We start from the raw sequence: 27,546 nt of genomic DNA on the forward strand, positions 1-27,546 counted from the left end.
TTCTAATTGATACGACAACATTTCTTGTTCATGGTGTAACTATGATCATGCTTTAAGTAATTTTTATTACTGATGTGAATGCACTCATGATCTGTGTGGCTTTGTGTTAAAGTGTTCCAATATTATTTTTGTATTGTTATCAAGTAGGTAGTTTTGTGAATTTTTGTATTTGTCGATGGCGGTTTCTTTGACCCGGTGGATGATTCAAATCCATATAGCTTGTGAGGTGATGGCAGTCTTCGGCAGCATTTTCATCTGTATATGTTTAAATGCCTTTCCTATAGAAAAATAAAATTCAGTCGACTTAATTTTCAGAATAACTACTATTTGCGAATTGTATATAATCCTTTGCAATTTTTGAATAGTTAACACAAGGCATTTGTTCATATCCTTAATTGTTCCATTTTAATGGTACTTGCATTACTGTCTGTCTGCAGATATATTCTTTTATGATTTGTTCATAATAATTTCTGGAGGACAACAATTTAGGTGGAAGAATATGCTAGGTGGTAACAATGCCCATCATTCACGATTGCAAAACTCTTAATAGATGACTTGTTAATCTCAAATAATAAACAATGATTAATTTCCCCAACATTTAGAAATGCAAAGTAAGCTATATGTCTTTACCCCAAGCAATCTCAGCCATGAGGCTTGGCTACTAAAAGCAAGGGCCCCAACTCAAAAAGAAAAGAGCAAGGGCTCCGATCAAAATTATGGATCTCTAACCGGTAAAAGAACATTAAGGACTTGCACATATGTTCTCGCATTGATTGTGAGATTATGAAGGGAATTGAACTGTAAAAGGACATTTTAACTTGTTTCTTTTCTCGCGGGATTTTTTCTGGGAGTTTTTAACTTACAAGAATCATGCCATCTACAATGGCATGTGTGAAACTATGTCTTCTTGTAAAGATATAGGAGAATAAGTATCTTCTTGTAAATAGGGATGGGTTAACATTATTTTTTTCTTGTTAAAGCATTTTTTCTACAAACATTTTTTTATCCCGTGGCAACGCACGGGCATTCGACTAGTAATGAGTAATGGCACAACGATTTGGGGCCCTCAGTTTTTTGGGGCCCTGTGCGCATGCACAGCTCGCACATGCCTCTCGACGGGCCTGACACCGAGCCACCGCAAAACTGCAGAATGATGTTACTAGATAAAATTCAGGCCTTCTTTGGTTCATAGGGTAGAAATTTTTTATGAATAGATAAGTCATAGGAAAGGAGATGACATGCATCTCAAATCCTATGAATAGAAATAGAAAAGGAGATGTCCTTTAATTCACTTCATAGGATTTTTTCTATTGAGTTCAGGTTAATGTTTATTTTCCTATGAAACATGGAGGACAAGAAGAATTACTTCATAGGAATATGATTTCATCTACAAACCAAAAGGCTCTAAAAAAAATTTCCTACAAAAATCTTATCCTATGAAATTCCTAAAAAAAATGCGAACCAAAGGAGGCCTGACAGGGCCGAGTTCTCTTGTCACCCTCTAGCTAGGTAGTAAAGCGGCAAATTCAAAAACGATTTGGTGATAAGAGACCGTACGTGATGTCATCATGTTTAACTAGTACGGTACTTCCTTCATAAAGAAATATAAGAGCGTTTAGATCACTGGGAGTACTTGACACTGGTTTATTATGTGCACTCTCTTCTCTTGTCGCCAACTAATTAAGGTTATACACGCACTGCACCTGTACTCACCTAGCTAGCATAAGGAAGTGCACTTTATTTATGGTCTGGAGACTAAGGTTATATGCCTCAATTTGGTTGTGGCTCAGCTCGCTAAAGGTAGGATCATATTGATCAGACAGGGAACCAAATCTTGTGACATTTGTCCTTGGCAAGTTGTGCTCAGTCTCCTCTCAGTTTGAGGGGTCGTGGGAAATAAAACTGCATCCCAATCTTTCACCAACAGCTACCACTGAATTGGAGAACGTGAGAGAGCTACTTGAGAATGTTCAAGCCCCCTGGCATGGATGGCAGGATGGATGTTTTTTCAGGCAAGCTAGCTAGCTAGTACCAGCAGTTACTACTGCCTCCTTACTTTAGGAATTGTTTGGAACCAGCTGAACTTATTTGCGCTACAATCATCCCCTTAAATGCATGAGGGGCGACCCCCTCCCCCTCTGTCGCCCACCGCGCGGGCGACCAAGGACCCAACCCTCCGCTACCGGTCCCCCTCCTCCCTCTCGCTCTTCCCTCCGCCGCCGCCGGTGGTCAGCATCGGGCTAGCCCGCGCGTGCGACGGCGGCGGCGGAGGCATCGCCCTCTCACTTCGGGCTCGGGATGCGTGGGATCCCCGATCTCGAGGATGAGGCCCCGATCCATGGCGGCGGCGCCGATCTGGCAGAAGGCGGCCTCCATCTGGAGCGTGGCGGTCGGCCGGTGACTCAGTGGCGGCCGTGGCGGCAAGCTGGCTCTGCTCTGCCCGATTTGGGGTAGAGGGTCTTGGATCCGAGGCGGCGGCCCCTGGGTTGGCCTCCTCGTTCGGGCACGGCGGGGCAGGTGAGCTGCTGGGGATTGGATCGGGTGGCCGGTGATCCTCCGGCGGGTTGGTGTCGTGGCGTCAGATCTGGAGGTTCCCCTTTCTCCTGCTGCCTCTCTCGTCGTCCCGGTGGTTTGCGGCTGCAGGCTCCGGTGATTGTGAGCCCTGGTGGTGTACCTTGGGTCCGGGGGAACCTTGGCTAGTCTGGCCGGCCCGGCGGCGGCGGCGCCCATGGGTGCTGCTTTCCTTCATGAAGGCGCAGCTGAGGGCCCAATCTAGCCACCCCGATCTCCTGCCAGGTGAAAACCTTCAATCCTCTTTGGATTTGGCGGCAGCAGCGCTGTTCGCGTCGTGACCTTCCTTGAGGTGTCATCAGCGACCTTGGGGCTCGGTTGGGAGTGCAGAGGATCTGCAGGTGGAGGGGATGGGACCGGTGGCTGCATGTGGTGTTTACGAAGGAGGAGCGGTATTGCATCTGACACGTCGACAACGGCGGGTCTCGGCGGCATGGAACAACGGGGTATCGCTGATGGGCGTGTGTTGATGCACGAGCGCGAGATGGTGGCGTTGTCTGGCGTCGTGGTGGCGTCGATGCCAGCTAGACCGGGCAAGGTTGATGCGTCAATACAGCTCTGAAGATGGATTGGTGGCAGTTGGTGGCGATGGCCTCTGTGTGTGCGTCGGACCGGTGTGTGCCCCATACCCGGCAAGGGGCTTGGCTGGGGTCTCAGGTCTTAGATGTTAGGTTTGGCTGCGAGGTCTGTTTGGTATTAGACCCAGACTATCAGCTTCCCTCCATCAACTGGATAGGAGTAGCGACAGATGTTGTCTAGACGATGGCTTCTGTTGTATTTCTTTGTAAGGTCTTCTGTGAATAATTAATAAAGTGCCTGCATGCATCGCCTAGATGCAGAGGCCGGAGGTCTTCCTCCTTTAAAAAAAAGAAAATCCCCAAAAAATGTAGAGTGTATTTTGGCCTGCGTGCCGAGGTTGGCTGCATGTGAGGGTACACATGGTCAAGAGGCTGAATGGGGTCTGCAACTTGGTATTCAGTTTTCAGTCTTGTTGTTCTTCTGTTTTGATCTTGCTTTTCATCTGCTTCTTTTTTTTTTCCCATTTTGATGGACTTCCTTTGCCAACATCCTTTGTAAATTGTAATCGAACAATCCTCAGACTTCGGGCTGGTTTTGGAACATATCACGTATAAGGTAGACTGCGGCTTACTACCTTCTTATTTATCGAAAGAAAAACTAAGTGGCTAAACTAGCAATCATGCAGTTAGGGACAGAAACGTAAATTCAGAGAGGAAAACTGCCACTAGCCCTAGATTCCACCAGTTTTTTTCTTCTTCTACATAAAAGGCTCCAGATCTGCATCTGCCAGTCAGCTTCTCCCTCTTTCTTCCCTTCTCTTCTAGTTATCCTTCTTTGCTTCTTCCTCCTGTTGCCGTCTCAATCTTGTTTCTCGCCGAATTTCCGCTTCCGCTTTGCTTCCCGTCTTTGATTTCTTCGCCAAGTGCTTTCAAGTGTACTAGAGATTTTCTGTATCGTGCTTTGTGTTGTGAAAGGGCAATCGTTTTTCTTCCAGTTTTCAAACGGAATTACTCCATGTTTTTGCTTAAGATGAGTACATGACCGAGGGAGCCATGCAGCAGTGATAGACAAAAATGACTCGTAATATCATGAGGTTTGTTCTGTAATAACAAACCATGATTACTTTCAAGCACTGTTGAGCTGCATCTCCATCGCTTCACATTTTGAGTTTTGACGTCACATTCTCATTTTTATTGTCCCAATTTGTGTTGTCTTTATAATTCGTTGAATGAAAGCACCACATCACTACAAAAACATCTTATGTTACGGGACAGAGAGAGTAGTTAAAAACATCCTATATTACAGGACGGAGGGAGTAGTTTGCGGGACGCCGCTTGCACCCCTATCAATATGTGACCGATCTGTTTCAGTGATTGGTATCTCGCTGTCATCGGGCCAATCTTTTCTTTTTTTGCCGCAAACAGGCAGTCTTCAAATATATCAGCGTGACCCAGATGAACAAAGCCGAATGCGGAATGCGCACACATTTTAAATTCACAGCAATAAGATTGAGACATGAACAAGAAACCTTTCAGCGTTTAGATGATCACATGCACACAATTCTCAGACTTGTTACATTCACATTCCTTTGCGCCAACAGGAGCTGGTTTGCGACCAGACAACAGCTCACATCCATTTCTATACACATACAATTTGGCAAGTAAACAACATACATGTAGAACCCACCCTAAAGAGGCCTAGAGAAAGGAGAACCTGCAAAATCCAATAGAATGAATTGAATATAGATATAAGCTACAGCACTATGAAATGATACATGGCGCTGCACTCATTGTATCTAGAAGCTAGCAAGGGTGTCCCTCATCTCGGCAACCGGCATTATAGGCTCGTTTCCGTAGATCCGTGTCACCATCTGGACAAAGCTCTCGTACTTGTCCAAAAACTCTTTCTGCAAACGACCAAGCAGGAATCGTTAAATTAACGTGTGAACTTGCTGCTCTAGAAAATTATAAACCAACCACGACTTCAAACAAGCAAATGCAAATTGATAAAGAGTGATTAGGCCGCATACCTTGCATTTATCCCATAGCGAGGGAAACAATTCATCCGAAGTCAATGTCTTCTGCAATCTTCTGTACATGGCACCAATTGACTTGTCAATCTGCACAGTTTCAAAATTTCATGAGTTCACTTTACACCAGCATCTTGAACAGAACAAAATGCTATGGGTGACCCTCTGATCATTATCTCAAAACTAAAGATGGCATGGCGAATGTGCACTGTGATCCATATGAAGCTATGTTGAGACAACATTCAAAAGTGGCATGCACTAAGTGCATACAAAATGAGTTGGACCCTGACACAATACAACCAAAATCCCCAAATCAATGGAATTACACTGCACGCTCCTGTGAAGATATTGAACTGGCAAGGCGTCAAAAAAGGTATCTCATCGACCATCTCAAATGCGAAAACAACAGACCCAGTTTCATTTGTCTAAAAAAGATTTGACCCCAATCACAATGAAAAGATGCTCAGAGTTTGAGCTATTTTTATTTGAGGAAACTAAAAATCTTATATTGTATGACTGCACACAAGAAGGGCAACCCTATCTACCACTGAGCCATAAGTTCGGTCGTTTTTTGAACGAACATGACAAGATCACTTCTGCTGCATATGGAATGTTTTTGCTAGAAAGCACAGAAATACACTGGAGTCATGAAACAATTTGTGTCTACTTACCCCAGATAAACTTGATTTCAGCACCCTCCTTAGATCAGTTTTTGACAACCCAAGCTGAAAAGGTATCTGAGGAGAAATCATAAAAATTAGTCGTTGCTGAAAATGACAGGGATATTGGATATCAAATAATCGCCACTTGACAGAATGTAGTACACGCATGTGAATAGCTAGAACATGTAATGATACCCGCTGCCTTTGTTTTCTTCTACTGAACCCATAACAACAAAATGGTGCAAGATTTTTTTTAAAATAAATCTATAAATGCAAAAAATAATGTTTCAAATTTGTAACTAATTTTTGTAGAGCGTACGAAAAAGGCACATTTTGCCAGTTTTTACAAAAAAAGTTCAATTCAGTATTGCTAGCAAGGACTAGAAACCAAACCATAGAGGTTAGTACAACACCTCAAAGTCTAACACAGATACTATGTGTAAAGTTAGCTCACCTCCTCAGCAGCTATTGTGTATGTCAATTCATCGACTTTTCGAGAAAACTGAAACAGCCTCTCGAATTGCTGCCATAGGCCAAAGCAAGAAAGATCTCAGATTTTTGAAAGGAAGAAACATATCCACAGCAAGTAGAATCTAACTATATTTACATACAAGATAAATGAGTGAGCTGATATGGCGAGTGCAAGCTTGTTCATAGGATTCGCTAGCCTGGTGGTAGAACTTTGCAAGAGTTGGCACAACATTAGCCAAGTCATAAAGACTGCATAAAACAATGCATATTGTTAGTCTCCTAGACCAATCTATGCATTAAAAAATGACAAAGTAACAATGGGACAAGTCAAATATATGATGCTAAGAAGAATTTACTATGATTTACGAGACAAGGAAAAATAACCTGTTCTGGAAAGCAGCATAATTCTCGATCAGTACAATATCCGCAGTTTTAGGATCACTTTGTGCAATTTTCTCCAAAGTTGTGAACATTGTGCTAACCTATTCCAGAGTACAAGGAGCAGTTCGTTCAGAGAGAAGGTTAAAGAAAGATCAATGGCCTAGTTAAAATGTATATTTATCAAGGAAGTAAAACTTAGCAGCTACAAAAGATGCTAGTACAAATTGGTGATGTCCATAAAAGCAAAATAGGACTAACATATTAGTTCAATCAATAAGTCACAAATTTAGTACTAGTACATATGGAATACCAAAAAGGCAAACAGGTGCAAGATTGGAAGGGCAGTTATACTCACTAGCTTTGTGTATGCTTTATCAATCAAGTCTCTAGATTGCCCTTGAATATACTGCTCCATCCGTGATGCAAGGACAGCAAATCTAAATAAAGTGATGAGCATAAAATGATCAGACCGTAATATATTTATATTTGCAAACACCATGGTTGATACAAAACAAACACTACAATCATCATATGACAGAACATCTGCACAAGTGCACATTGAGTGTTTCTATTTCTCAACAGCTCTAATATAGAAACATAGTCAACACTGTCAAGGCTGTGTAAGTGCATTTAGGCCCCCTAATGGGTTTCAGTTCATTAATAACACCATTAAGGGACTAATGTTCTAATCAAGTATTTCGGGGTTTAGTCCCTATTCTAGTTGGAAATGGTGACCCCTAAAAATGAGAAAAGAAAAGACAAGTCCCTATTCTAGTTGGAAATGGTGACCCCTAAAAATGAGAAGAAGAGTTTTGGTTGTAATTTTTTATAGGCTTATGGTGGATCAACTTTCCACATTGAGTCTCAAGGACAACAGTACTGTCAAGAAGGGCACTACTTAATCTAGGGATGACCACATCGCCAAACCTTCAATCATTCCCTAAAGCTTTTCCAAAGAAAAACTCTAAAATTCTACACATCTCCAGAGCCACCTCCGAAGTAGCATAAAATAATAGCACCATGCTGCAAGGGATGACGAATGTATTATGCATTTTTTAAATGCCAATTCATCAAGTACCTCGGGATGTAGGCTAGAATTCCCGTTTGACGCACATTTCTTTCATTACGCTCAATTTGATGGCACGCTTCGTCAATGAACTGGAATCAGATTAGAATCAAAAGGTACAAGTGAGAGGGAGGAAGCAAGTGAATCTCTTCTAAATAGCTATAATGAAGCTTTTCAGCCTCAATAGGAACACTAACCCTGCTAAACTGTACTGATATTCTTGACTCCAGGTCATCAAGTAGTTTTCGAACAAAGCCTGCAGCATCATCTTTCTGACCAGAAAGGTAACGTTCTGTAATACCATGCATCGAAATGCAACGCAGGGGATCAATCTTGTACGCCCAATCTACAACTGCATAGAAGTCTTCCTGAAAGTGATGGAAATAAAAGTGCATTCCTTGATCAATAAAAGGAGTGTAATACTTCATAACCAGTTGGTTATGTCAAAAGGATTGTACATTTGACTTGCATAATAGAACTCCTCCCTTTTGGTATTATAAAACTGATTCTTCTTGTGTTGGTTCTGTGTCAACATGTACTAAAATATACCTGGATTCCATCGAGCAGTTCTTGAAGAGCATCATTCAATGTACCCAACTCCACAGATGTATTATCTGGAAACAGAATCATTATAGATTGCACACTAGGTCTATTTGAGAGAAAATGAGCATACATTCATCTACACAAGATAAGAACAGTACCTGGTTTGATATCATTGCCATCCGGATCCATAAGACTCAGGTCGTCATCATCAGGGTCATTTGCTCCAGATCTACGCTTGTTAACGTTAGGAGCACCAGCTGGAACAAGTGCAGGTACTTCGAAGCACATAAAATGTGCAAAGAAGGAACTCTGCAAATGTAATATTCATTAGTTTGTCTGTAGAGCCAAACAAGTACAATAAGAGCTGCATTCAAGGAAAATAAGTATAACCTCATCCACAAGCAGCGGGATAAATATCGTAAGCATCCTTGAGTATGCATCAGATACTGTTGAAGTATCAGCACTACTGCCATTCTGGCCAGCATTATTAGAACCTTCAAGCCAAACAGCGGGATTTTTTGGTGCTTTCGTACTTGCACGAAGTTCATTTGCAAATTCACGTGCCTGAATCAAATTACATGAAAAAACCATTCTAAATTATACAACTCATGAAATACAAGAGCTAACGCATATTAAAAAGTCAGGTATAACTGAAAGCGAATAAATAAAGCTTAAGTACACCAGTGTCATTATATAATATCATTCCCAAGTTTGCCGTTAACTTATTGTCATTTTGAACACCGAATGTAAGTTAGAGAACAAAACGAACAGAAAAAATGCCGTTAACTGGACAAATAGGAAGGATGTAAAAGCGCATAGGCAGCATATCAAACAATAGAATTTAATTATCTTTGTCCTGACCTCTCGACGAAGTAGCAAGTTAAGAGATTGGCAATACGCCTTCCTTAAGGGGCCTAAACAGCTCTTGTCCAGACTCTGCGCACAAATGAGCAACCACAAATGTAAAAATGGGAATGATGCCAATATGTAATAATATGACATATTAGGAATACAAATTAAGGGTATATGACCTTTAAATGCTGAAGAAGTCGAGCATAGGTCCTGCATTTATACCTTAGGTCTGCATGATCAGGCCGCTTCAATTGCCCTCGCTACTTTCAGTTCAAAGTGAATTATCTAAGTCATTTCACCCAAAAAGTGAAAAATATGATAAATTACTGCAAACAATGGGACTATCACTAAACCTGAGAAAAGTAGCTTTTGTCACTTATCATAAAGTCCACCAAGCTAGAGAAGTAGTTCCTCAAGAACTCTGATGCTCGTTTAACAAAAGTTATTTTCAGCTTCTCCAGTTCTGCTCTTTTTTCCCTAACCTGATAGAATGAAGTTTACTTCTTTTCTGGCTCGGAGTTGCAGAATAATGACTGAATTTAAAGCAATCACAAGCAGAACTTAAATTGAATCTGTTTCTGAATTATTATGTCCCAGTGACTCAATCTATTAACCATACTCTGAAACAAAACATTTAGTAGCAGAACCTTCTACCAGTTTGTTCATTTACCCATATAACCAATTCAAGTTGTAGCCACGGTTTATTCAACGTTCAGGTTGCCCATACTACATTATTAACATGACAAAAAAAATACATGTGTGGATTTGGTATAAAACTATGAATTAATGTTGTAATAACCGAAACAAGAGTTCATAAGATAGCTTACAGCCCGCATGTTAACATAGGATGGGTCCAAATTTGGCACTTCGAGGCAGCGAATGGCCCCAGTCAACCATTCACAAGCCTCAACATTTTTCAGCATACGTGACTCCTCAAATGATCCTCCAGTTAGTGATGCTGCAAACTGCATTGCATTTCAATAAAGTAACACAGTATTAGGGATTACTAATTGACTATGGGAGATGAATATCCTCTCTGTCTGAACCATACCTCCTGCGGAATTCGCAACCGTTCAAGCAATTTCTCCAGCTCCTCAACAAGTCCTTTATTATTTACAGACTGCATCTCCAAGCCATTGTTACGTGATTCAATCTGCAAAATATGAGCATAATGACTTCGTCAAAGAAAGTTATGCTCTCCACATTTTGAGGGAGCATAAGATGAAACTGATTTCAAGTATCGCGGTGTCATACCCAAGAAAGAATCCTACCCAGACTGAAACTGATTACAAGTGGCCAGTTACGGCCAGTAACAGGATATACCAATTGGTACAATCAAAGCAGTTAAAGCAGCTCATATATTTCAACAGATTACTGCCAGTTGTGATTTGTGAGTATAATAAGGTTGATGCTATCCTTAAAAAAAACGTTGATACTAAATATTTCGGGTAGAATCACATTTTCAGTGTCATAAGTACCATGACCTAGAAACAATCTAGTGCTATGGGCATGTGGCAAGCCCGCAGCGACAATAAATAGCACGAGCTCAGCATGGGTTTATGTAGCAACCCCATTTGTGTGCATTAAGAAAGGCACACATGTGAGGCCGCTGCCTCATAGTGGGCTCGTGTATTTCTGCCTTATACGTGTCTTCGAAAAGTATCATAGGAAAGGGATTAAATTAAGTGTACAAATGCCTTGTTGGTTGGTCTTTGCATCTGTATGAACATGATTCAAATTATAAAGAGTACTATTCAGTTAGGAAGCTGGTCTAGTCTAAGGATTGACGGTCCATAGTATTTTCCTGTTATTCCACTTGTTATAAAACTCTAGTGTGTGTGGGGGGGCTGTGTGCATCCTAGTTATGCAGAGGCCGGGAGTGATCTCAGCATGATTGTATCATCTTGATGTAATGATCTGAGTTCAATAAAAGCTTCCTTTATAGAAAAAAAAAGTTAGGAAGCTCGGGTTTCTGGTTTCATTAGGAGTCAAGTTGTGATCGTGGATCGAGTCAATCATATAAATGAAGGGCTACCATGTAAGCCATAGCCTTTCAATCAAGGAATGAAGAATCAATAGTTCAACTAGACCTTCGAGTCTTGTTACTGTCACAGGGATTAGGCTATGCGGAAACTAGATGAGGACGACTGCCCTATCCCGGTCTTCGAACTCTTACCAAGCCAAACCATAACACCTAAATTAAAGGGGGGGAATCAGCAGAACATGCCAGCTACTGATTAAAATTAGGCAATTTCAGGGCATATTATATTCTGATAGAGCGCTAAGTGTGCTTTGAGATGATTTAATGCCCAAACAATGTTGGTCTTGTACTAGTTCCAACAGGTAACTAAAAAACATACTCCAGCTAGTGCTAGTAGCCACTAAAAAACATACCCCACTATTTCATAGAGTCACACTACAAGGGCTACAATTTTGAACTCAGAAAACTAATATAGCGGTTGTGAAACATGTCGATTTAATGGATTGGAATATTTTTCTACTTCGAAAAGACATCTACAGCTTCTCCGATTCATATTACTTGTCAACCAAACGGATGTATCTAGACGTATTTCAGTGCTAGATACATCTGTTTGAGCGACAAGTAATATGAATCGGATGGAGTAGATTTTTATGAAGCATACCGACGAAATATCTTCTCTCATATGCCTCAGCTTCAGATTGAAAATTCGTAACCACTCATCCATATCATCTATGGTTGCACTAGCAGCATCAATACCCTGCAAAACCTACAAATCCAAGCAGTTGCCAGTCAATGGAATAAAATAGTGTGACAAAAGAATCAACTCATGATTTTAACAAAAAGTGGCACGCAGGCAGCAACGCGGTTTGATATCATAGAAAATCCATTAGCATTGCATAGAAATTTGATACGGCAAAATGAAAGTTATACCTCCTCTATTAAAGGCTCACTTTCCAGCAACTGATAGACATTAGCTGCTTCCAAAGCAACAAGCTCCTGCTTCAATCTCTCGGAGAAAGCATCGGCTTCACCAATGCCCATAACATACCTGCATTATCTACATTTGTCAAATATCTGCTACCAACAAGCATGCCAGGAATGCTAGGTTGAAAACAAGCAACAGAACAGAACAAAAAATACCACTAACAGAACAAAAATTAATTACTCACTCCGTCTCATAATATAAGGGCATTTTTTACACTACACTAGTGTAAATATGCAGCTTATATTATGGGACGGAGGGAGTAGTAAATATGCAGCTTTAAAGAGCATAAATTAAGCTGACGAGAAAATATTGCTAAAAGAAGTAATACAGCAAGAAATAGCTAGTAATATGGCCGTTTCTTACGTGTCAAGAAGTGCCTCCATGTCCTCCTCCTCGTCCTTTGCTTGAGATACAAGATCATTTTCAACAGTAACTTTTGCCGTTACTTTCCTCTCGGTCTGAGTAGCAACAGATGTTTCTCGCCCTTCTTGGTTGTTATTCTCTTGGTTATCCAGTGTCAATGTATTTTCCTAAAAAGAGATAATTACAAAATATCAAGCCAACGGGCAATTGGAGTCACTTAATCTGTATATAAATCTATCGGACGCTTGTAGAAAAAATTAGTCCACTTGTAGTATTTTTTTTTGAGGGACATAGAGGGGGTGTGGGTATGGGGAAGGTAAAAGCAGGTCTTGGTAATGGGAGACAGTTTCCATATGCACCTTTGCCCAGAGAGCTAACTCCACAATATCAATTCCAACAACTTTTGGAAGATAACTAAGTATCTCCTTGCAGATGTTCAAGATACAAAAAAGTAGACGATTCCTGCAAAATAAATAAACAAACAATTGTTAAAAGTCTCCTAGGTCACCACATCAATGTGATCTGCCTTAACTTTACCATCCAAACAGATTAGTGTTAGTCTGTTACATTTAGTTTTTTGCAATACATATACATAGAACTAGTTTGCTACTCCAGATCTGCTAAAGGACTGGGTAGCTTCAAAATATTGTTTCTGGTTAATCTCTCGTTTTTAGTTAAAAGGCAGTGCTCCAGGCATTTTCTTAAAACATGGGCCCAAGCCAAAGCAATACAACACAGCGAGAACAGCATGCAAAAAATCTTTTGAAGAACTCAACATGACAATAGAAAGCAAAGCAGGCACTACATGTGTACAGTTAACTTTTCTTGTACATATGTTGGGCAAATACAGCGCAGAAAAGATACAAAAAGTTTTTGCAAAAAAAAAATCAAAGGAGAGTAGACAGCATGTAAGATAACATTATTACTCCCTCCATCCACATATATAGGGCCTAATACGTTTTTTAAGGTCACCTTTGACCATGGGTTAGCACAATAATATATGGCATGCATGTTATACAAAGCATACCATCGAATTCATATGTGAAAGGAGTTTCTAATGATATAATTTTGTATCATATATCTTATATACTAATAATTTTATCATTGGTCAAAGGCTACCTCGAAAAATGTATTAGGCCCTATATATATATATGGATGGAGGGAGTATCATTTTGCTAAATGTATAGACTTCAAAAAACGTGTAAAAAAAGGAAGGAAAACAGGCTAACCAAAAGTAGCTGATCTAACACCACAAAGCAGACTTTCTAGGGAACAACCTGTCATCAATGTTTCGCATGGTCCATTGTGGAGGAGCAACAGTCTGACTCCTAAGGTTATCAAACCCCTGCAGTGCAGTTTATTAAATGGTTAGAAGTGGATATAACAAATAGCTTCTTTAACTACTGCACAGAAGAAGAATGCAAGGGGAACTATACCAGAACAAATGTGCAACCACTAGGGTCACTTGAAATAACCTCAACCTTTGTAAGATGTTTCAACTTGTAAAGTTTAGCTGGCTGAAACAAAAGGATCAGGTTAAGTTTCTAACAGGAGACTGAAAAGCAGAGGAAAAGTACCACAGAACGTAGTGAAAATCCTTTATCTGAACGGTTGACGATGCATGTAAAATTCAGATACTGGGGATGTTATGCAGACATGATGATGATTCATGAGGTAGACAATGATCGAAATATAGAAGTGCATATGCAGCATTAGCCAATAAAACTACACAAATCCAAACAGTTTTTTCATCTGGTTGACAACCGCATATCTACATAGGTGAAAGCTTTAACATAATTAATGCCACTAGACAAGCCAATGTTGTAACTCCTGTTACAAACTGGAGAAGTATTAACAGGGAAGATTTTACAGTATATAGGAAACAAACCTCGAGTACTGCCCCTGATGAATATTTCAATACTCGGAGAAAAGCTTTATCTGCCTCGCCTTTTGACGAATGTTTAGCTGCATGAAGTTAGTACTGTTTAGCACATGCTGTAACATCTTGTATAATAGAACAGTTATTGTCTAATAGTTTCCGAGCACAGAACAATTGAGCCATAATAGATTGTCATCCGAGCTACAGCAGGTAAATAAAAATAGTAAATCTTCACCATTGAAGAAGCTAACATGTATCTTTGTGTACATATCGTTTGGGTGGACAATGGTGACCAAAATACAACTATAATTTACTAGGGTTTTTTTGCGGGAAAACTTTCGATCAATTCATCTTCAACCATGATAGTACAACGAACACCAGAAATAATAAAAATTATATCCAGATCTGTAGACCACCTAGCAACAACTATAGGCACTGAAGCGAGCCGAAGGCACGCCGCCGTCATCGCCCCTCCCTCGCCGGAGCCGGGCAAAATTTGTTGTAGTAGACAGTCGGGAAGTCGTCGTGCTAGGGCCCCATAGGACCAGCGCACCAGAATAGATCGGAAGGATCCAACCCGAAGACACACACGTAGACGAACGACAACCAGATCGAGCAAATCCACCAAAGACAGATCCGCCGGAGACACACCTCCACACACCCACCGACAATGCTAGACTCACCCCACCAGGACGGGGCCTAGGCTGGGAGAACCTTGTTCCATCTTCAAGGAGCCGTTGCCATCTCGTATTCCTGAGCAGGACACAAACCCTAACAAAACTCGAAGGAACGTCTAAAAATGAAGCCCTCCTGCCGGCAAGGGCCGGGGTCCACCGCGCCGCCATGGCCCTAAGGCCACCAGGGACGAGGAGGACCGATGTCAGTGCCGGCAGGAGTCAGAGGAACCTTAGGCTGTTTTGTGACTCTCGAGTTTGTTATTGCTTTCTTTATGGCGTCTTGAAGACGAACATATGTAACTATAATTGACTCTAGTTAACCAGGGAGGAAAGGATTAACTCTCAAAAGAAAATTACTTCCAGTTAGATTATGTTCCTCAATCGATCCAATTAATCAGTGTTGCAGCGAACCTCTCCTTGCACCAACAATTGAGTAGCAACAAAGGGCGTAGTGCACCAAATAGAAACTGGACCAATCCAAAGAAAATTTGAGCACTCATAGTGTGCTTCGGACAAAAAAGAAGACATTACCACTGGGATCAGAGCCATCTAGATAATGTTCTCCATTCAAACAGTTACATCCCAAAATAAAATTGTCAACCCAGCAAGCATAAATGTAAACTCTACTGACAATCCTACAAGCAGCCCAGCAATCTCTGCTAAAAGATCAACACATAAATTATGTGAGAAAACATATCTCAGCTCCTTGAGTTACATGCACAGATTTTCAAGGCCTGTTTGGGGACGTCATATGCTAGCGTTCATGCATGGGAAAACTACAGATTGCTGAAAGAGACTGCCTGGTTAACCAGAACTGGAGAACTCCTGGGTCAATTAAGTAAATCACTAAATCCACAGGGAGAAAATAAGTACCTCCTAAGTCCTAAGCCATTTGTCCTTTGACAAGTTATGGAGGTCTCTCTCCAACAGCGCGACACATGAGGTGCACAAGGCCTAGTTGATGACAAATCAACAAATTTACTGATGCCATCCAATCCCATGCATCCTAAGACCAACGATGGCATGTACTACTCCAATGCCAGGGTCTCACACAAATTTCATGCTTTGCTTTTTGTTTCGTGGCGTTATGGACTGATACACTTCATCCACGCGTTGCGAGTTTGATCACAATATAGAACTTTTCTATTGGATTGCTTCCATGGATTGACTTAGAAGTTCTCTTCTAAATTTTCCTTTCTGCTAGGTCAGTTTGACATCTCCCGTTCACTTAGTTTTCTGCTCATGGCCATTCTGCTCCTTCTTACTGCACATTCCAAATGATCGAGATTTTTGCAAGTTGAGTGCAAAAACTTGCTTATTTCTGTTGCAGAGCAGGCAGCAGCCATTGTCCATGCGGGGGTACGGTGGGATGGGATCAGATGGCCTTGGATGAATTTGTGTACTGATTCGCTCTTGAGGCTTGTACACCTGATAGGCTGCGCCCTACAATGATGGCCCTCATGAGATGTGAATGCTCATTGTCATCTCTGATCAACCGCATCACAAGGAGATACCCAATTAGCTCTAGCACCGCTTGGTCAAGTCTAGCCATAGGTCACCTGCTCCATTGCTAAGTTCTGCAAACGATCCATGTACTAGGTCTCCAGGTGCCAGTGTTTGCACTTCATTGATCTCAGCTCTGCATGGTGGGAGCTCTAGCTGACAAGTTATCCGTATTTATGCACCCTGAAAAGGATCCGACTAGTGAATTTAAGCTACTTTCAGCATCGGCTGCAGCTCCAGCTTCCGATTATTATTTTCAAATTGTGCACCCTTGCAGCATGTAGTGATATTTTGTTTAGGCTTACAGTGCCACGTGCAAGAAAGATCACTAATTTTGGACATTCAGAGCTAACCGCGTGAAATAAGCAAAAAAAATGGATCTGCCGATTCAGCTAAAAACCAGCGAACGTGTAGTGACCTAGTCAACCAACCAAACCAGCTACGATCATTAGTTGGATCCAAGCTACCGAGATCCCAACTCTCGCATGCCGAACCATAACAACGGTCTCATGGGTCATAAGTGGGGAAGAACAAGATTCGGCTGCAAACAAATTCCTCGCTGAAGCAGCAGGGCTCTCCGGTCAACGAAACCAGCACCGAACTAACCGCCCGGAGGCTGCCCCGACCAAGTCAAACCCTCGCCGCAGCAGCACAGAACAAGCAAAATCGAAGCAGCGATATGTAGTAAGCTGCACGGCAGCCACTACGCGGGAGGAGAGGGGGGAGGAGGAAGCACTGACTGGTGAGCGCGAGGACGCGGGGCTTGGCGAGGCGGCCGAGCTTCTCGAAGATGCCGCGGCCCTTGGCGACGCGGATGGAGAAGGACACCTCCTCGCCGCGCGCGCCGGAGGCCGCCACGGCGGCCGCGCATGCCCGGCGCAGCTCCGCGTCGTCCGCGCTGGACTTGGCCATTCGCGCGCCCCTCGCCGGCGCCTGGCTCCCGGCGATCTGAGGATGGAGGGGGGAGGCTTGACGCGGTGGTGGGGAAGGGGAGGGGAGGGGAGGGGAGAGGTTGGTGGCGGGCACCGTGCTGCTGCGCTGGTGTCGCCTCGGATTATTACTACGAGTAGTCAACAATCATTTTACGGTTTATTACATTTCGCTCTGGGCAGGAGAGGAGCGGGCGAGGCGGGTCGGAATTGGGTCTGGTTGTTGGTTCACTTCTTTTTTTGAGATGGAACACTGCGATTCCATAAATCACACAGGCACAGCAGGATAGCTGGCCAGGTACACCAATACATCGTCAGGGACACCGTCGGTCCACAGCTGCCTACGGCTGCTAGTGCATGTGCTAATGGCCAAACCTGCTCTAGGGTTAGGTAACCCTGACGACACCATGGCGGCGGCGCGCCGCCGCCCCCGTCCGGCGTGGCTTCGGCCCCTGCCGGCTGCCGTCCCATGTGCAGACGACGTCTGCCCTATGGACACCTTGCGGCCCCGTCCGCGCGCTTGCGTCGGGGACTCCCTGATCGGCTCGGTCGCAGCTCTCATCTATGATAGAGTTGGCGGCTGCACAACCCTAAAACCGTTTGCTAGGAAAACGCATCGGAGCAACACCGCATATGCAGCAGAATTGAAGGCAAGGTTTCGCAGTTTTCCTTAAGGTCAGGAAGCCCACCGGATCGCACCACTCCAACAGGCAGGTCGCCGGACAAACTAAGCTCCATGCGTTGCGATGTCGCCGGCTGCGTCCCCCTTTGCCGATCCTTGCCGCTGCAACCATGGAGAAACCGGAAAGGCGGTGGGGGCGATTTATGGGGCTCCCCTAGTGGACGCTACCGCCCGAAGCCGTCTGATGGTGGAACCGGGGTCCGGCGTGGCTTCGGCCCCTGCCGGCTGCCGTCCCATGTGCAGACGACGTCTGCCCTATGGACACCTTGCGGCCCCGTCCGCGCGCTTGCCGTCGGGACTCCCTGATCGGCTCGGTCCGCAGCTCTCATCTATGATAGAGTTTGGCGGCTGCACAACCCTAAACCCGTTTGCTAAGGAAACGCATCGGAGCAACACCGCATATGCAGCCAGATTGAAGGCAAGGTTCGCAGTTTTCCTTAAGGTCAGGAAGCCACCAGATCGCACCACTCCAACAGGCAGGTCGCCGGACAAACTAGCTCCATGCGTTGCGATGTCGCCGGCTGCGTCCCCCTTTGCGATCCTGCCGGCTGCAACCATGGAGAAACCGGAAGGCGGTGGGGGCGATTATGGGGCTCCCCTAGTGGACGCTACCCGCCCGAAGCCGTCTGATGGTGGAACCGGGGTTGCCCTGGTAGGTAGTGCATGTGCGCTGGCCACCGTGGCGGTGTACAGGGGCCTCAGTTTCGCCTCTGATGCAGACTCTACCTTCAGTAGGAGCAGCCGTAGAGAAGGCCGGCAAGGTGTTCACAAAGCCAATACAGCTTACCAGGAGATGCGTGGACTTGGCAGTCCAGCTACTGTTCGGCGTAGGGGGCGTTCGTTGCTGTTCAACCTGAGTTCGTGGACTTGGCTAACAGAGATGCTACAGCAGATTAGTACTACCAGTGTGGCAAGTGCAGCTGCAACACAGGTGCAGGAGGCGTTCGTTGCTATCCAACTTGAGTCGTATGCAGCGGGCCAACAGTGGCACAACTCACTTGTCCCCTGGAGGTCCAATATGATCCTGGCCTTGCAATACCTCTTGTCGAACGCCCGCGCTGCAGATGCAGAGATGCCAGAGGACACATCCACTCTTGATAAACACAACACTAGTGACCTTCTGGATGTTGGTTGTCAGGATACTCTGGGCACTGCTTTGGTAGTGCACGCCAGGGTGAGCGTGAAGAATAAACCCGAGGGGACACCAGAGAAGCAGAGGCTAGGTGAGATGGGAGGTTGTGCGGCGTCTGTCGCTTTGGAGAAGGAGAGGGATGATACCATGGAGGCAACCGACCCTAGGGCCGCCGGTCAACTGACGGGGCCATCAGTGGCGCCCCGTCAGGAGCGATGAGTACCTTAAGTTGGAATTGCCGAGGGGGAGGGAACTCTCGGACAGTTCGGGATCTCGTGAGTTTGGTGCAAACTCATTCCCCTTGTATTGTCTTTTTATGCGAAACTAGACAGTCAAAAGAAAAAATGAAAAGATATCGCCCTCGATTAGGCTTGAGTGGTTTCGAGGCAGTTGATAGCAATGGTCTTAGTGGAGGTCTCGCACTATATTGGCACGAATCTGTGCAAGTTGATGTAAAAGATATGAATGAACGATACATTGATGCGTATGTGACTTCTGTAGCAGGTGAGCCACCTTGGAGGCTCACTTGCGTCTACGGCGAGCCCCGGACGGAGCACCGACACCATATGTGGTCGCTCCTTCGGGATCTTCACCTTCGGGTAGACATGCCATGGGTGGTGATTGGCGACTTCAACGAGGCCATGTAGGGATTCGAGCACTTCTCTGACACTCCTCGCCCGACAGGTCAGATGATTGATTTTCGTGATGTATTGGAATTATGTGGACTAGGTGATCTTGGTTTTTCAGGACTGCCGTACACATATGATAACCGGCGATCCGGACGAGCAAATGTCAAGGTGCGGCTAGACCGGGCAGTGGCAAATAATCTGTGGCGTGATTTATTCATGGAGGCGAAAGTCCAACACTTGGTGGCACCAACCTCTGACCATGCCCCGATCCTCCTTCAGTGGGTTCCTGAACCGCCTAGGGAGAAGGCGGGCAGGAGGTGTCGCCACTATGAGGTGGCGTGGGAACGTGACCACGCACTGCCGGAGGTGATCCTACAGGCTTGGACAGCGGCTGGTAGTATGGGGGACCTAGGAGACGTTGCAGCGGCCCTAGGGGAGCTCATGCATGCGTTGCAAGGGTGGAGTAAGAAAAAATTTGGTAACGTGATAAAAGAGATTAATAAATCACGTACCCACCTTGAGGAACTAATGGCTATGAATGCAGATCAAAGAACCATCAGGGAAGCCAGAGACCGCCTGAATGAATTACTCTATAGGGAGGAAATGATTTGGATGCAACGGTCTCGTATTGACTGGCTACGAGAAGGCGACCGGAACACTAATTTTTTTCATCGTAAGGCGGTTTGGCGGGCACGGAAAAATCGTATTAAATCTCTTGCCGATGAGTCTGGGGAAGTACAGACGGAGAGCACCAAGATGGCTGATATGGTCACTGAGTATTTTACCAAGCTTTTTACTGCCGATCCATCCCTTTGTGCAGACCCAATAGTTAATCTTCTTGGCACTCGTGTTACTAATGGTATGAATGACAAACTATGTGCAGAGTTCTCTGATAAGGAGATAGGAGATGCGCTTTTTCAGATTGGTCCTTTGAAAGCGCCAGGGCCGGACGGCTTCCCAGCCTGTGTGTTCCAGAAAAACTGGTTGGTCATGAAGGCCCAAGTCACTGCCGCTGTAAAGGAGTTTTTCCGGTCAGGGATTATGCCAGAGGGGGTGAACGACACTGCCATTGTTCTCATCCCAAAAATTGATAATCCGGTAAAGCTTACTGATTTTAGGCCCATAAGTTTATGCAATGTTATTTATAAAGTGGTGTCGAAGTGCCTAGTGAACAGGCTAAGACCTATGTTGGAGGACATCATATCACCAGAACAGAGCGCTTTCGTTCCAGGTAGACTGATTACAGATAATGTTCTCGTTGCATTTGAGTGCATTCACCATATTCAGCAGGAGAAAGACCCAGCGAAAAGTTTCTGCGCCTATAAGCTGGATCTGTCTAAAGCTTATGACAGGGTTGACTGGGGGTTCTTGAGGCGGACGATGCAAAAGTTGGGTTTCGCTGACCGATGGGTGAACTGGATTATGACTTGTGTCACCTCGGTTAGATACACTATCAAATTTAATGGCACCCTCTTGGATTCGTTTGCACCGTCGCGCGGGCTACGACAAGGTGATCCCCTTTCACCATTTTTGTTCCTGTTTATTGCTGATGGGTTGTCTGCTTTGTTAAAGGATGGAGAGGAAAAGAGAAAATTCTCATCCCTGAAGGTATGCAGAAGAGCTCCAGGAATATCTCACTTGCTGTTCGCGGACGACACCTTGCTCTTCTTCAAGGCTGACCCACAAGAAGCAAAGAATATCCGCAATATTATTTTGGCTTATGAAGGGGCCACGGGGCAGCTAATTAATCCGGCTAAATGCAGCATTTTGTTTGGGAAGCATTGTCCTGAGATCTATAAGGAAAATGTGCGTATGACTCTACAGGTTCAGCTCACCACTTTTGAAGAAAAGTACTTGGGGTTGCCGACGCCTGAAGGTAGGATGTCCAAGGGTAAATTCCAAAACCTACAGGCACGCTTAATGAAAAGGATTATTGCTTGGGGAGATACACTTTCTCTCGCAGGGAAGGAAACAATGATCAAAGTTGTTCTCCAAGCTATTCCCACTTATATGATGGGGATCTTCAAGTTGCCCATGTCTATATGTGATGACCTGAACAGAATGGTTAGAAATTTCTGGTGGGGTTTGAAGGAGGGTAAGCAGAAAACACACTGGATGGCTTGGCCAGAGATCCAAAGGCATAAACAGTGCGGTGGTCTAGGATTCCGTGACTTCAGGGTGTTTAATCAGGCCCTGCTAGCGAGGCAGTCTTGGCGTCTTCTAATTAAACCCAATAGTCTTTGTGCGCAGGTGTTAAAAGCTCGCTATTACCCCGACGGACGGCTAGAGGACACAGTGTTCTCTGGGAACTCATCTGTTACCTGGCAAGCGATCCAACACGGCCTCGAACTCCTCAAAAAGGGGCTGGTGTGGCGGGTCGGCAGTGGGACACAAATTCGCATTTGGCGGGATCGATGGCTGCCTCGGTCACCCTCAGGCCAGCTCATTACCTCGCAAGGCACGTGTAGACTTCGAAGGGTCTCGGACCTGATGGATGCGAGAGGTGCTTGGAGGTTGGACCTTCTTCGTCGTCACTTCCTGCCAGTCGACATCGACATCATCACAAGCATCAAGACCTCTCCACGCGCCACGGAGGATGTCCTAGCCTGGGCTCCGGAGAAATCTGGTGTCTTCTCCGTTCGGTCAGCCTACCGCTTTGCCATGGACGAGCGCGAGCGTCCATCGGCAAGCGCCTCGAGCAGGGCACCGGATGGTCGTCGCGCCATCTGGAAGACCATATGGGGGTGCCCTGCTCCCCCAAAGGTACGAGTGTTTGCATGGCGGCTGGTCTCAAACTCCCTTGCTACTTGGGCTAATAAATTTTCTAGAACTTTGGAGCCTAATGATATGTGTCCACTTTGTGGTGTGGAACGCGAGGATGTCTTCCATGCTATGTGCAGATGTCCACGGGCAAAGGACCTATGGGGCGCGATGGCGAAGGACTGGATTCTTCCGGACATCAGTTTGATCCAGAACACGGGGCCGGAGTGGTTATTCGGTGTTCTGGAGCCCCTCTCAGATACTTCTCGCATGGTGGCCCTAATGATATTCTGGAGATCATGGCACGTTCATAATGAGATCATTCATGACAAGGAACCGCCCCCCACAGAAGTTTCCTGCAGATTCTTGCATAGCTATATTTCTTCACTTCTCTGTATTCAGCAGCACCCAATGGGAGATGTTGTAAAAGGTAAAATGGTGCTCACAGACCCGGCATGCCTAGCTGGTGTAGTTGCTGCGCCGGCGCCGAGCACGAGAGGCGCAGATCCGCGACCAACAGAGAAGTGGGAGCCTCTCCCTGATGGATGGCTAAAGCTGAACGTCGACGGTGCCTTCTCCGAGCACGCAGGTAATGGTGGAGCTGGTATGGTCCTGAGGAACAGCGACGGCAACATTATCTTCACTTCATGCAGACACTTGTTTGCATGTGATAATGCACTACGAGCTGAGTTGGAGGCGTGCAAAGAGGGAATTTCTCTTGCGCTGGAATGGAGTTCGTTGCCTCTTATCATTGAAACGGACAGCTCAGTGGCTGCAATGATGATCAGCCAAGCTGCTGTTGATCGATCTAAGGATGCTGCACTAGTCCAGGAGATCAAAATGCTAACCAGGGGTGATAGGAGGGTCCAGGTGAAGGCTATTAAACGTGAGAGGAATCAGGTTAGTCACGAGCTTGCTCGTATAGCTCGTACAGACATAAAAACTGTAGTTTGGCTGGGTTCTGGCCTTGAAGGGATTGTAAATCTTTGTGTACTGGATCAGCTTGATTCAGGTTGATTAATACAAATCCTTTTTCCCCCGCAAAAAAAATGCATGTGCTAGTTTATTACAGCCCCTGGGGGCATACATAAATTCAACAGAATTAAAGTTCAATCGAGCAAAAGACCGGATATCTTTTAGTAGATGGTGTTTGGTTCTCTAGTCCTAGGAATTTTTCTAGTCCCAACTAAAAAGTCCCTAGTCCCTAAAAAGTTCCTCCCTGTTTGTTTCCATAGATTAAAAAGTCTCTAATCCCTTCCTAGAGATTATTAAATGACCATGTTGCCCCTATTATATATAAAAAAAATTAAACAACACCATGGGGTGGCGGGCCAATGGGTGCATGGAGGGGCATTGTTGGAAAAGTCCCAAAAAGACTCTCCTTGAGAGTCTTCTTCATTTAGTCCCAAATGCCTAATTTAGTCCCTAAAAAGTCCCTCTCGTTTGGTAAAGAAGTCTCTAAGAGGGACTTTTTCTAGTCTCTACATAAAAAAGTCCCTGGAAACAAACACCCTCTTAGAAGAACACCTTCAGGAGCCAAGTCGTACTCCGTACTCTGCAAAGCTTTCACCAAAGATTGGCAATCAGACTCCACTTGGATAGCCGTCATTCCCCAGGAGGATGCTACGTGAATTGCTTCCCAAGCAGTGGTCGCCTCGGCCTGGAAAGTACTGGCCACATGCTGAAGCTTACTAGTCCCTGATCCCCTTATGTCGCCAATGTTGTCTCTGGCCACGTCCCTGGCCACGAATCCCCAACCGCCACACCCAGTAGAGACATTGAACGCCCCCGTCCACATTAATTTTCATCAAGTCGCCGAGCGGTTTCTGCCAGAAACGGTGTTCCTTGGGTTGTGACTGGGATTTGGGATTACTGCATAGTTGTAGTGATTCAGCAGCCCAGAACCTGGCGGACACTGCAGTCCTCTCCACTGTGTCTGAAGACTCCCCAGCATTAATTTTATTGCGGCAGTCCCACCACCTCCACAGCATACATGTAACAAGCACCCGTTGATCTTCAGGTAGATCCAGCACAGCCTGTATTACTTCCTTTGCATCAGTGCAAGAACACAACTTTTCACGAATCTCATCCAGCTCAAGACTACGCCACATCTTTTTAACCTGTTTGCATCTCAGGAACAAGTGAGCCCCATCTTCATCTAACCTTATACAACATACACAGAGTGTTTCACAATCAACCCCTCTCCTTTTTAGAGCTAGCTTCAAAGGTAGACTGTTGTGTGCTAATCTCCACATGAACTGTTGGATCTTTGGTTGGCTGGGGATGTCCCAAATTTTCTTCCATGGGAAACAGAGTTGCTGACCTGAGATTGACGACGAGGCTGAGCTAGCATCTCTTGCTTTGACGTACAATTTGTATGCAGATTTTACTAAGAATTGGCCTTTACTATCAGGGAACCATGCATAGAAATCTTCAAACTCTTCTCAGATTGGTGTCGCAAGGATGACCTTGGCATCTGCGTCAGCAAAGATATTCCTGACCAGCTCCCTATCCCAGTTCGCGGTTTCTGGATTAATTAGTTCACAAAGCTGAGTAAGAAGGCACCTTCTTCTTGGCGTGATGGGAAATCTCTGGCCCTCCCTATTCAGCCATGGATCCTTCCAGATATTGAGCTCAGTCCCATCACCAATTCTGCATATTAGGCCCTCCTTTAAAAGATGCGCACCCTTCAGGATACTCCTCCAAGTATATGAGATACCAGGTGCTGGTGCAGCCTCAAGAATTGATGTAGATGGGAAATAACGTGCTTTAAGAACTTGTGCACAAAGGGAGGTTGGGTTATGGAGGAGCCGCCACGCCTGTCTTGCTAGCATAGCGACGTTGAACCCATATAGATCTCGGAATCCAAGGCCCCCATCCTTCTTCGGCTTTGTCAGAGTCTCCCAACTCAACCAATGCAAAGTGTTTTGCTTCTCCTGCTTTGCCCACCAAAATCTGCATATCATGCTCCCCATCTGCTCGCATAAGGATTTAGTAAGGTCAAAACATGACATGGCAAATGTAGGTATTGCTTGAGCACAAGCTTTAATTAGGACGTCCTTCCCCATCTTAGACAACAATCTCTCAATCCAACCTTGGATTCTTTTCCAGATTCATTCCTTGAGATACTGAAAGGTTTTTGCTCTATCTTATCCCACATAAACAGGTAACCCCAAATACCTTTCGGATCTAGCCTCTGTATTGATATGTAGCTCAGCCAGGACACTTTGCTTCCTCTCCCTCCTTGTGTTTTTGCTGAACATGACCGATGACTTATCGTAATTAACAATTTGTCCCGAGCACACCTCATACAGATGTAGTATACTTTGCAGATACCTGGCACTTTCGCTTGTAGCTTTAATCAGTACCAACGAGTCGTCTGCAAACAATAGGTGGTTGAAACTCGGGGCTGCATTGCAAATACGAATACTAGTCAGAGTTCCATTCACTTCTGTCATGTTCAGTAAGGAGGAGAACCCTTCTGCGCAAATGAGAAAGAGGTACGGTGAGAGGGGGTCACCCTGACGGAGGCCGCATTGGGGCAGCACCACATCGGTACACTCTCCGTTCACTTTGAATCTGTATGACACCGTGGACACACAAAGCATGATCCGTTTGACCCATGTCTCCTCGAAGCCAAGTTTATAAATCATCTTCTCCAGAAAATCCCATTCCACCCTATCATAGGCTTTGCTCATGCCCAACTTCACTGCAGCAAACCCTTCCTTTCCTCTTCTCGTTCTCTGCATATAGTGTGTACATTCATAAGCAAGCAAAATATTATCCGTGATCAATCGGCCTGGAACAAAGGCACTTTGGTTAGGTGAGATGATGTTTGGAAGGATTTGTTTCAACCCATTTGCAAGTACCTTAGAGACCAACTTATAAACAACATTGCAGAGGCTGATTGGTCTCAAGTCTTTCATGCATTCTGAATTTTGCACCTTAGGAATCAGCACAACACAAGTCTCATTCCACCCCTCGGGCATGGGTCCCCCATTCAGCACCTCAAGCACTTCCGCAACCAGCTTTTCTCCTACAATGTCCCAGTATTTTTTTGTAGAACACAGATGGCATGCCATCGGGTCCAGGGGCCTTCAGGTCACCTATACTTTGGAGAGCTTCAAACACTTCCTTCTCAGAGAAGGGCTCCTTTAAAACCTCATTCATTTGCGGGGTAACACGTGCATCAACCTGACTCATCATCTCCTCCATTCTTGTTGCTGTGTGGGACGTAAACAGATTAAGGAAATAGTTAGTCACGACTTCCTTCATGGCCTCCTTCTCCTCCACTACAGTACCATCTTCTCTCCTCAATTTCTTAATGTGGTGTTTCTTCTTTCTACCCGAGGCTGCTGCATGGAAGAACTTCGTATTTCGGTCGCTTCCCTTCATCCAATGGACATGTGCCCGCTGTCTCCAATATAACTCCCTCTGATCCTCGAGCCTCCCCAGTTTAAATCTAAGTAGTTCCTCCCTCCAAACCTACTCTGCACTAATGCTGCTCCTTCGACACTTCTCTAACTCCTTCTTTGTTTTGCTAATTCTTTTCTCCAAGTCCCCCAAAATATTTCTACTCCAGTCCACTAACTCACCCATGACTCCTTTAACAGCTGCTGCCACCCCCTTTCCTTCCAACTGCACTCCCTTCTTCCAAGCATTTTCTACCATCGCCCTACAGTCCTCTTCCTCCAGCCACTTCGCCTCAAACCTCAACATAGAGCTCCGAGTCGCGCCTTGATGTCTCTTAGCTCCTCCTTGTGTGTCAATGATGATTGGTCTGTGGTCCGAGTGTCGAGGATCTCCGTTAGTGACCTTAAAAGCAGAAAACCGGTTGCACCATGATTGTGTAGCCACTGCTCTGTAAATCCGCTCCTTTATGTAATTAACTGTAGTATGGCTGTGATTTCGCCATGTAAATGCATCTCCTAT

The 27,546-nt window shown here is 44.9% G+C and overlaps 1 protein-coding gene across 1 annotated transcript; it reads right to left on the reverse strand.

Moving 5' to 3' along the window:
• Positions 1-4,598: 4,598 nt before the first annotated feature.
• LOC125550606 (exocyst complex component SEC3A-like) lies at positions 4,599-17,537 on the reverse strand. The gene is made up of 25 exons (XM_048713629.1): positions 17,223-17,537; positions 14,312-14,388; positions 13,860-13,940; positions 13,701-13,768; positions 12,783-12,885; positions 12,424-12,590; positions 12,006-12,123; positions 11,737-11,841; positions 10,146-10,247; positions 9,922-10,059; positions 9,448-9,576; positions 9,274-9,354; positions 9,104-9,178; positions 8,633-8,806; positions 8,401-8,551; positions 8,249-8,313; positions 7,897-8,067; positions 7,712-7,791; positions 6,989-7,070; positions 6,637-6,734; positions 6,393-6,501; positions 6,236-6,304; positions 5,791-5,856; positions 5,120-5,209; positions 4,599-4,996 (listed from the first exon to the last, which is right to left on the reverse strand). Exons 1-25 carry the CDS (start codon positions 17,392-17,394, stop codon positions 4,886-4,888), a joined length of 2,682 nt encoding a protein of 893 aa, XP_048569586.1. The 5' UTR covers positions 17,395-17,537; the 3' UTR covers positions 4,599-4,885.
• Positions 17,538-27,546: the final 10,009 nt, after the last annotated feature.

The sequence above is a fragment of the Triticum urartu genome, chromosome 4, assembly GCF_003073215.2.
Source record: "Triticum urartu cultivar G1812 chromosome 4, Tu2.1, whole genome shotgun sequence".
Lineage (NCBI taxonomy): Eukaryota > Viridiplantae > Streptophyta > Magnoliopsida > Poales > Poaceae > Triticum > Triticum urartu.